The following is a 10,497-nucleotide window of genomic DNA, read 5'->3' as shown; positions in this document are numbered from 1 at the left end:
GAGAGCACAACCAGTGAACTATAAGATATTTATTTCAGATGACAAATTGCATCATTTCCATCATAAAAAATATTGCTTCAGAGTTAGGTCATAGTTAGATCCAGGCAAAAGCCACGACAGTGTTGTTCTCTACAGGTTTGCATCACATTTTTTTCCCCCTGACAAATACAAAGAGATGAGGTAAGTTTAGGGAAGTACAGTGGTCGTCAGAGCAGACTGAGCTCTCCAACCTTTAGGGTATCATTCAGAGTACAAGCTCTTACTGTTGCAGATGCATGAAACCTTACTAAAGCAGTGTTCTTCATTACTGGTCCTGGAGCTAATCAAGGTCTGAAACAGGTATGTTAGTGCAGGGCTGGAACAAAAAAAGCTTGCACATACTGTGGCTATCCAGGACCAGGAGTAAAGAACACTGCCCAACTGGAATTTCCCAGCAACATGTCTACCAGTGTAGTACTTATAACTGTTAGTATGGAGTACTGGTGCCTGTTGTTGGCAGTAGGGGTTAGGAGTAGTTGTTATAGGAGTACTAGCTATAGATGTGGCCAGGGTCTGAGGTACTCTCTCTCTCATGCAGGGTTAGAAGGCACTGGCTAGAGAACAGGGTCATATATTCTAACTACAGGCTTCAGGATGAGAGGATTCAGCATCCCAAGCATACAGTAGTACATGCATCAAACAAACTAACGCATTCCAGTCATTGTAACATGCATTTCAGTGAGTGAACGAGACAGTAAAAATAGTAATACTTCTAAACAGTATCTAAGGTCGGCTTTGCCTTCAGAGCAGGAGAGTTATTCCTCTCACTGGAGAATCTGCTTCACTAGAGGTACAGCAAGTCTCTCACAGAAACCCAACAAACAAAGACAAACATCGGAGTGGGAGACAGAGCAAATGGTTAATACATCAGGATTTGACAGAAATAGCAGTATACTGCAGGTATATGAATGATACAGATATTACATGTTAGTGATATGACAACGGTTTTCCAGATTTTGCTCATACAAGAAGTCCTACCATTGCATCATGGGGCAGCTGACCTGAGATAAACACACCAGTGATTGTTGGGTAAAGAGGGAGACATATCCCTCCGTTGTCATACCGTGGGAGAGTTCTAAAAACAGATGGGCTAGAACAGACTCAGTGTGCTACACAGTACAAAGCTCTTTCTGGTGAACAATTTACTGGTACCTGGCTATACAGAGACCAGCACAATGTGGTGTGCATAAAACAGGAGATGAACAAACCATTTGGGATAAAAGTTTTACTAAACAGTTTTAGATCCTTTTTTAAAAATAAATAGTTAACTTTTTATTTTGTTAGAAAAAGTACAAATGTGTCCTTTAAGTGTTGAATTGGATCATAAACATGCATGGAATTAATCAAGCCTTCCTAACATATACAGTATCAATAAATATATTTATAATCAATGATAAAACAAATTTATAATAAGTAGGTGCGTGCTAAAATGCAGCATTAGCACTTCCAAGGCTGGATATGGAAGACCCAGTAAGAAGAGGAAGTAAAACCAGGTTAAACTATAGGTTCACATGCTGTGGGAGAGTAGGGAAGCAGATCGAAAGAAAGGGTTAGACACTCAGACCTCTTTACTGAGGATAGACATGTCTGCAGGCTGAGCTGTGTGTTTCTCTGTGTTGTGGACAGAACAGTGTGTTCCTATGGCTTGTTACTCTGCCTCTGAGAGCTGTTGGTGCTCCAGTCATAGGGCAGGTAGCTGACTTTGATCTTCCCAGAGGAGAGGACACTCTGCAGGCTGGACCTCTTGGGAGACTCCCCCATGTGCTCCAGGATCCAGTTCAACAGCTGAAGGAGAGACCAGGCAAGGCTGTGTTAGGACAGGAGACCGTACTCTTCAGTTAAAGGTGAAAGGTCAGTGTTGAGATACCTTCTCATCTGTGCCTCCGAAGTCTGCCTTGTACCACTTAAATATTTGGCTGAGACGGACCTCCCCCTTCTCAGAATCCACCACACATCCATCATCGTTCTCCAGGAAGGACTCGGCCGCCGTGCGCAGCTGACTATCGATGTCCTGATTGGTCAGAGAGGACAAATCATGTGACTTTACTCAACTCCAGATTCAGAAAATACTGTGTACTATTTTCAGTGTAAAAACCCAGTGTGTTACCTGTGGAGTGTATGTTTTGATGGGTGGACAGCCCATGGCTCCACAGTTCAGAGCAAAATGGATGAGAGGCTCAGCGTCTGGGAGAGCCACCTGGTGGACAAACAGAACATCCACTATCACCACTACAACCACTGCCACAGATTGTGCACATTTCAGATAAAAACATACATTTGCACCAGTAAATCAGAGATGTGAATAAAAAAATGATAATAAGTTGAATAGTTTTCCCGGTCCAGCGGAGTAGTGTACCTGTAGACGAGGGTCAGTCTTAGAGAAGGGCCTCAGAAGCTGTGCGACGCCCTTTCTGTTCCCTCTCAGAACTCCGTTCTCTATGTCCTGCAGAGTGAACACCTCTCCTCCAATCAGGTAGCTCACGTAGTTAAAGAACTGCAAACAACACACAGGAACAAAGTAATATCACTGCTAAACAGACTATTACTTGTCTTTCCACAATCCTAGATGGTGCTCTTACCTTGTATCTCTGCCACATGTTGGTTGGGGCTCCCATCCGGACGTTTCCGTGGATGACCAGAGCATTGTAGGTGTTGATGAAGAAGGCTAGTTTCTCCTCTCTGGTCAGCGACAGCAGCTCCACTCTTTGTAGCTGAACAGCCAGCTCACAGTAGCGCTCAAACACTGGGCTCAGGGACATGGCCTTGTAGTCCACACACTAAGGAAACACACATTTTGTAGTACAACTGTCATGTCATAATATATCTACTGTAGTGGAGGGTTCAGTTAGTTCAGTGTGACTGTTACCTTTCCATCAGAAGAGAGGTACTCAGAGAACAACTTCAGGATCATATCCCTTAGAATGGCAGACAACTCAGCAGCTGAGAGAGGAAGAAAGACAGAGGGAAAGGGAGAAAAAGAGAGAATATAGACACATACAATGAATAAACTATTTTTAAGAGATAATGAGCAGATGTCCTTACTAGGAAAGACATTCTGATTAAGGTTACTTCTTATGCAAGACAACAAGAGGCATGCAGAAAGACTAAACTTATGCAATGACAGAGACTCACACACACGTTTGCACGAACACAGACAGATCAGCTGCTTTTAAGGACACCTACTGCAATCCCAGTTAATCGTATCATGGAATTAATGTAATAGCCCACACCAGGTGTGGATTGCCTCTTACACTTGTGTGTTTAACTAGTAGAAAGAGAAGCTCCATGCAGGAAAGCCCCTACCTACACAGTGGGATTTATCTGAAAGTGCCTAAACCACCCAAAGAGCAAGCAGAGGCGACAGTGGCAAGGAAAAGCTCACTAGCAAGAAGAAACATTGAGAAGAACCAGACTCGGAAAAGAGAGTCCTCCCTACCTACCCTGTAAAGGGGAGCATGCAGCAGTCTGTCCTGCGTTCAGGGCCGAGTGAGGGTTGCGTTCCATCAGCCTGTACAGCCTGTCACTCACTCCAAACCCCACCCCCTTCCCTGCCCCAGCCACGCCCACCATGTACTTCCTGTCCAGTAACATCTGCCCAGTCTCACATGCCTTAGTCATCTCTGCCAGAATCCGAGAATTAGAATCAGTTAGAATCATAGAATAGAACAATAGAATTAGAATTTGTATGTAGAATTTAGGAATACCGGTTTACTCATTCTCATTCCTTACCCATGCCCCTCTCTTTCTGCAGCCAGCCAACCAGCTGTGCTCCTGTGAAGCTGTTTCTGCACATGCTCAGTCCCCTCCACTGAAATCCAATCACACCGCTCCGCTTGAGTTCCTCTACCACGTCTGCTAACGCATCCCTCTCACACTTAAACTCTGCAGAGAATGCACACAAGGCTTGGCAATCATCTAATGTGTGAATGGATGCCACTCACCAGACATCAACACTATAGGAATGTGTAAGAGAAAATGGTTGGAGCAATTGACAATATTTATTTCTTACTGTAGTCCATATGAATGTATTTTATAGACCTGAGTGGTAGCAGAGGAGACTAGAACTCAGAGACACATATTGTGGCTGGGCAGAGAGGCCAGGTGCTGGCTGGTCTGGGGCTATCAGGTAACACTGATCCATTGTCTCTGCGTCTGCTGTGGTGACAGGAGATGGGCGCACACACACACACACAGAGAGCTGTGGCTGCTGAAACAAAACCACAAAACCAGCCTGTCTCTCATGCAGCAAACGCCAACATTCCACACTGACAAGACAGACACTTCTTCCCCAGGTCTTATGACACTGATATTACAGCTGGTATTCAAACAGTAGCATGTCCAGTAATATCAGTATCATATCCAAATAACCCTGTCGAATCAGAGCTCATGTTTATAACTAGAGGAAGACTAGATTAGTCTCGCCACAGGAGGTCTGTCTTTTAACTGCAATAGGCAAAAATGGTTAATAACTTAAAAATAAAGGAGAGCCGCACACTCTAGGAGCTCAGATGCAAAAATGTAATTACCAACGTTTTGACGGCCAAGCTGTCTTCATCAGGGTATAATCACAAACACTGCGGGATGACTCGTTTATATAGTGTCAAAAGACACACAGGTGTCTGTAATCATGGCCAAGTGTGGCCTAATATCATTGGTTAATTCTCAAATATTAAAATGGCATACAAAGAGCAGCATACAAAAAACAAATGTATAGCATACGATCATAGATTCATTTTAGACTATACAAGTTTACAAACAATTACAATGGCAAAGTCACAAGAATGGCTTCAGATCAAAGTCTACGAGTCATCCCGCAGTGTTTGTGATTATACCCTGATGAAGACAGCTTGGCCGTCAAAACGTTGGTAATTACATTTTTGCATCTGAGCTCCCGGCTCTCCTTTATTTTTAAGTTTTCTACTCCGCTAGCCAGCACCTCGCCTAAATAGGTGTGCGTTTCTTTTTCTTCTAAAAATGGTTAATAAACACATTTGACTGAATGTATCTTTGCAGCCATTCCAGTCTACCCATTCCTGTTCTACGGTGCAAACATTTCTATAGAGTAGGGCCCAACTCTAAATCGACTGTAATCTAATCAGGCACAGGGCTTCTTGTGTGTCCACTGACCTCCATCAGCCTCCTCAGCTGTGTCTGAGCCATCTGATTGGTTTTCCTTGGGCAGGGGTAGGGCTTCTGACAAGACAGGCTCCTCCCTCACCAAACGCACTAGACGCTCCAACTCCTCTGGAAGCTTCAGAGAGTAGTGTTTATTTAACCTTTATTTAGCCAGGCAAGGCATTCAGAAGCAAGCCTCTACTTACTACAATAGCAAAACCACCTTTTGTAAAAATGTTGGTAAAGTACCTAAAGTTCACTTAACTGAATGACTGAATATAGAGCAGTCAAAGAGACAATATATCCATCCATCTGAGAGACAGTGTTCTTACCAGTTCCTGCAGGTCATCATTCCCCCCGATGTGGACACTGTTGAAGAAGATCTGAGGAACTGTGCTCCGTCCGGTCAGCTCCTTCACACTCCCCCGGAGCTCTGGGTGCTTTCCCATGTCTACATCACACACAGGCAGACCCAGACGGCCAAGGCTTGTCTTAGCCTGCACACAGTGGGGACAGCCCAGTACAGAGTACACCGTCACCCTGCCCAGCACCCTGCCCTCAGTCTCCCCCATCTAAACAGCCACCGGAGAGGATAAACAGAGAAGAGACAGAGGTTTAGTAAGCAGCTATTGTTGGGTGGTAAGTGGTGAAATTAAGTGTTTTGACAACACTTCCTTGAAGAGGTGTAGCAATAATTATGTACCAAGTTCCTTGTGGGGAAATTACAGTGATTTGCAATATAGGTTCATTGGGTTGATGAAATCATGGTACACTCAACTTCCTCCTCAAAACAAGCTTACCTGCAGAGTTCATCAATACTGGAAAAAGTATATTTTACCTCCATGATGACATTTAACACACTGTTTAAGGACTCTGTGGTTTAAACATTGCCTACAACTTCCTGTTAATAAATCTGACAAGATAGAGCAATCGTGAGAAATAAAAAAAACTTGGCTACTGATGACATCCACTTTGTCCAATCTTCTGCAAAGAGGTTCATCCTCTCTGGTAATAGGGTTCGTTAAGGGTTGGGGTTGTTTGGGTTACTAGGGATATTAACGTACCGTTAACTAGGAACACCCTTAGCTAATGAACGTCATCATACTGTACTAGCAAGTCCCATATAGCTAGCTACTGAATCGCTAAATGATTGCGAAGCCCAGTAGTACAGTAATGTACTATCAACTGGCCACTGGCCAACATTAAGCTATCATATAAAATGCAGATGCTTGACATAGCTAGTTAATGATACTCACCATGGCATAGTCTAGGTAACCTTAGCTAGCTAGTTATCATCGTTGCCTACCTTGTTTTGGGACAGCGTCGGACACCCTAACGTTACTTGCAATACGCCACAACCGTTATCGCCAAATCTCAGAGATGCACGGAATAAATGATGTTCTTCTGTCGTGATAATAATGCCTTAGTATGCATTATTAAGAAAAAAAAAGAGTACCTAGTACATGCTGAAAATGATTAGTTAACTCACTATAGATGGCACTGTCACTTCTGCTTCTGTCTACAGGCAGCGTGCAAACACTTGCGGAACCTTTGAGGGATGCGGTGTTTCCTCCCGGACGTTCCCTTTGGTACCCTCGAGTGGTGGATGACGGAAGTACAACCACAGCCGTTGCAGGTGTTTATTGGGTTAAAAGTTGTACGCTATTCTTTTAAATATGCCTGTATTGTCCGATACGGAGCGTAAGGGCTGTAAAAATATGTTGGCTATCATGTCAAGGGGCGACATACTTTCGCTTAGCGATACAGTCACCAACAAAATGATTGCAGTGGAAAACATTACAGGTGAGAACTTAGCGGCTAATGTTAACTAGGCTAGCCCAATAATAATGGACTAAAGGAGCCGAACGTTGCTGCATTTTAGTCCAATGACCACACGTTCTGTTTAAATGCGAATTGGCTCTGGATGCAGAAACAGACAAATACTCAATCTAAACGTGAATCGATTGTCAATTGCGGTTAGGCTGTATAATCCTAAATCCCTTTACTTTCATATCACAATTTGTATTTTTTAAATAAATGTAACCTTTATTTAACTAGGCAAGCCAGTTAAGAACAAAATCGTATTTACAATGATGGCCTACCGGGGAACAGTGGGTTAGCTGCCTTGCTCAGGGGCAGAACGAAAGATGTTTACCTTGTCAGCTCGGGGATTCGATCCAGCAACCTTTCGGTTACTGGCCCAACGCTCAAACCGCTAGGCTACCTGCCGCCCCCCACTTCGAAAAAATGTCTCAAATGCAAAATACACACTTACTGTACATTGTTTTAATACAGTCGCAGCCCGCAGTATTGTTCAGTGTCAACATGTTTTTGGCTTCCGTATGGTTACATACAGGTAGGTGTTCGGAGACGCAGATAGCTAATTAGCACATGTAACTAGTCCAACCACTGTCTAACGTATTTTTTCCGCAAACAAGCGCTGTAACATGGACATATGTGTGGGAATTCAAACCCTATAAATATGTGTGTCAATGTAACCTCTTATGATTTATCCCAGATATGAAAGATAAGGACCTTTCATGCATCCAAAACCATACCCCAAGCCATGCTGTTAATGTTCAGACCGAAAGTCGGGACTCTTAACAAAACACCCCCATACAGAAGACGCCTTCATCCAATGACTCTTGTGTGTAATAAGAGTCATGATCAAGGGGTAGCTAACCCACTCATAACTACCTCTAGCGCCTATTGATGATAGTGTCTTCTGGCCAGGGTATTTTGTTAAGAGCCCCGATGCTTGTTATGAACGTTAAAACGCATCGCTTGTGGTACAGTTTTAGAAACATAAGGATTGTACATCTTTCATATAATCGAGAAATATTTTTCAAAAAACAAAAGGTTCAATTATTACACACCTTTGTTAAGGTTCCCACAAGGCAATATTTCCAAGTTACAGCACTGTTGGCTGCAACTGTGTTAAAACAGTGTACAGTAAGTGTATATTTTTCATTTGTGAAATTATTTTGTGATATAATAGTAAAGGGCTTTTTGTTTCTAGGACCATACCTCAATTGAGAATCGATTCACATTTAGATGGAGTATTTGGCAGACAGCCAATTCGCCTTTAAACAGAACATGTACGGTCCTTGGACTATAAGGAGTAACATTAGGCTCCTTTAGTCCATTATTGGGCTAGCTAACTAGCTAGCTGCCAACCATTGCAAGTTTTGATCTGTAAATGGTATACCATAGTAAAATCTTGGGGTCGTCTCTGTCTGTTACAGAAGCAGTTGAGGCCATTCTTTCATACACCAAGGATACGGCGGAGCTGCTAAAACGAAAAAAGGTCCACCGTGACGTTATATTCAAGTACCTGGCAAAGGAGGGGGTGGTGATGCCCCCCAACAGTGAGAAACACCAGCTAGTGAAGCGGACTCTAGAGTTTTGGTCTACTGGGAAGGTATAGACACATTTGTGTTTCTGTTTTCATAGAGGCTGAATTTGGCAAGAACATTTTAACATGCTTTTGTCACTTAATGTCTGTGGTCTTGTTTGTAGGCATTGGACTATCAAACCCCAGCAGTTGAGACCAGCCTAAGTCTGAGACCAGCTGAGAGTGTCTCTGTTTCCTCTGAGTTAGGGTACAGTCCTGGTTTTGACCACCTGGCCTTGGCCAGACAGTTCTGTCAGTGGTTCTTCCAGCTTCTCAACAGTCAGAACCCCTCCCTGGGCCAGCCTCCTAAGGACTGGGGACCACAACACTTCTGGGAGGACGTCCGTCTGCGCCTCTTCTCCAGGTAAAAATCTGGACACAAATGATATAGTTTTTAGTCTCTTAGGGACTAAGTATTGATTTTGACTAACTTACCATTTTATTTTGTATTGAACATACAGTATTAAATACCATATTAATTCATAGGACCTCTCTCTCTCACTCTGTCTCAGTGCTGATGGCCAACAAATGGAAGAGTTCCATGGCTCTGAACTGACCAGCCTGCGTCTCCTGGCCCTGGCGAGGGACGAGAGGCTCCTTTTGAGCCCCAACCTTGACCCTCCTGGCCTGAAGGTCCTGTCCTCCCCCCACGGCCTGGTGCTGGTGGCTGTGGCAGGGACCATTCACAGAGATGATGTCTGCCTAGGAGTCTATGAACAGGTGTTTGGCCTCATCCGCTCACCGCTGGAACAGAACAGCTGGAAGATCAAGTTTGTCAACCTGAAGATCAGGGGGCAGGATGCCCTGGGAGGAGCAGAGGAGCTGGCCTCGCCTGCACTGACCTGCAGCTCCTCTGAACTACAGCTGCTCTGCAGATGAGGGAACTGAGGTGCATCCCAATAGTCTAAAGGGGCTTCCTCTCCTTGCTTCCTTTCCTTTATCTGCACTCGTGAAAAACATGGACAGGTGAAAGTAAATTGCCAATGTCACATCCACCATATTGTTTTCACCAATCTTGGGTTCTCAGGTCAGTGCAGATAAAGGAGAGAAGAAGAGAGAGTGAGAGACACTTCAGATCATTGAAATTCACACTTGGTGTCACTAAGAGAAGAGGTCTGCTCTGTAGACCATAAGGGAGCAGTGGTTAGAGATATGCCTGTGAGAATGAAAGACAAAGTGCACTCAATACATTATGCAAGTAATTTAATTGTCATGATGAGGTAAACATACATTTCATGGTCTGTTTTCCTCAATACTATATAGTAAGCTATTATGTACTGCTGTATCAAGATGAAAAATGTTTTTGCTATTAATACTATATTCCAGGATATGTTTAGGTTTACTCTCCATGTAATGGGAAAAGTTCTTGGTTGGTGTAGGAATGTGTGGTTTTCACGATTCTTCTCTTCTCTCATTTGAGACATTTTCCCTTAAATGACCTGTGATCTGTGCCTTATGTAGAATAGTCTATAAGCAGAAGCATGCCTCTATCATCGGTAACGGTATATGGCTAAAACTTGAAGTATATTATATTGTAAATATGTATCATACCAGTACTAAAAATAATTTAAACCTTTGCCTGTGTACTGTTTGCTTCGCTCTGTGTCATCTTGTTTGGCTGATATTATATTAACTGTATTGATATTGATCAGGTATGTGACTTACAGTGCATTCGGAAAGTATTTAGACCCCTTGACTTTTTCCACATTGTTATGTTAGCCTTATTCTAAAATATATATATAAAAAAAATACAATTCTCAATCTACACACAATACCCCATAATGACAAATCCAAAACAGGTTAAGAAGTGTTTGCACATTTGTTAAAAATCTACTTAAATATTACATTTACATAAGACCCTTTACTCAGCACTTTGTTGAAGCACCTTTGGCAGCGATTACAGCCTCGAGTCTTCTTGGGTATGACGCTACAAGCTTGTCACCTGTATT

At 43.2% G+C, this 10,497-nt stretch overlaps 2 protein-coding genes across 7 annotated transcripts; one reads left to right on the top strand and one right to left on the bottom strand.

Annotated features, from left to right (window-relative positions):
- Positions 1-14: 14 nt before the first annotated feature.
- zgc:152951 (uncharacterized protein LOC569013 homolog) lies at positions 15-6,726 on the bottom strand. Of its 5 annotated transcripts, none has more exons than XM_055878114.1 (12): positions 6,644-6,726; positions 5,487-5,726; positions 5,167-5,290; positions 4,078-4,194; positions 3,769-3,921; positions 3,480-3,659; positions 2,906-2,979; positions 2,619-2,816; positions 2,396-2,533; positions 2,147-2,236; positions 1,907-2,050; positions 15-1,824 (listed from the first exon to the last, which is right to left on the bottom strand). In XM_055878114.1, exons 2-12 carry the CDS (start codon positions 5,724-5,726, stop codon positions 1,678-1,680), a joined length of 1,605 nt encoding a protein of 534 aa, XP_055734089.1. In that variant the 5' UTR covers positions 6,644-6,726; the 3' UTR covers positions 15-1,677. The 5 variants fall into 5 exon arrangements, with proteins under 5 accessions (XP_055734089.1, XP_055734088.1, XP_055734090.1 ...); XM_055878113.1 differs by lacking the exon at positions 6,644-6,726 and adding an exon at positions 6,461-6,544; XM_055878115.1 differs by lacking the exon at positions 6,644-6,726 and adding an exon at positions 6,461-6,544 and having other exon boundaries at positions 4,078-4,191.
- c23h3orf38 (chromosome 23 C3orf38 homolog) lies at positions 6,649-10,125 on the top strand. 2 transcript variants are annotated; one of them, XM_055878120.1, is made up of 4 exons: positions 6,649-6,790; positions 8,400-8,575; positions 8,674-8,912; positions 9,061-10,125. In XM_055878120.1, exons 1-4 carry the CDS (start codon positions 6,649-6,651, stop codon positions 9,425-9,427), a joined length of 924 nt encoding a protein of 307 aa, XP_055734095.1. In that variant the 3' UTR covers positions 9,428-10,125. The 2 variants fall into 2 exon arrangements, with proteins under 2 accessions (XP_055734095.1, XP_055734096.1); XM_055878121.1 differs by having other exon boundaries at positions 6,729-6,957.
- The last annotated feature ends 372 nt before the right edge of the window (positions 10,126-10,497 follow it).

The sequence above is a fragment of the Salvelinus fontinalis genome, chromosome 23 (genome assembly GCF_029448725.1).
Source record: "Salvelinus fontinalis isolate EN_2023a chromosome 23, ASM2944872v1, whole genome shotgun sequence".
NCBI lineage: Eukaryota > Metazoa > Chordata > Actinopteri > Salmoniformes > Salmonidae > Salvelinus > Salvelinus fontinalis.
The sequence above is the reverse complement of the archived record's forward strand: the minus strand, read 5'-3'. Positions and strand labels throughout refer to the sequence as shown.

Excerpts from the sequence above, each read along its gene's own strand:
- zgc:152951 (XM_055878114.1), bottom strand. The coding sequence starts at position 5,726 with ATGGGGGAGACTGAGGGCAGGGTGCTGGGCAGGGTGACGGTGTACTCT. Across the intron at positions 4,195-5,166 it reads AGCTGAGGAGGCTGATGGAG|CAGACGCAGAGACAATGGAT; the intron begins GTCAGTGGACAC and ends CTGTCACCACAG. Across the intron at positions 2,534-2,618 it reads ACATGTGGCAGAGATACAAG|TTCTTTAACTACGTGAGCTA; the intron begins GTAAGAGCACCA and ends TGTTGTTTGCAG.
- c23h3orf38 (XM_055878120.1), top strand. The coding sequence starts at position 6,649 with ATGGCACTGTCACTTCTGCTTCTGTCTACAGGCAGCGTGCAAACACTT. Across the intron at positions 8,576-8,673 it reads AGTTTTGGTCTACTGGGAAG|GCATTGGACTATCAAACCCC; the intron begins GTATAGACACAT and ends TCTTGTTTGTAG. Across the intron at positions 8,913-9,060 it reads CGTCTGCGCCTCTTCTCCAG|TGCTGATGGCCAACAAATGG; the intron begins GTAAAAATCTGG and ends ACTCTGTCTCAG.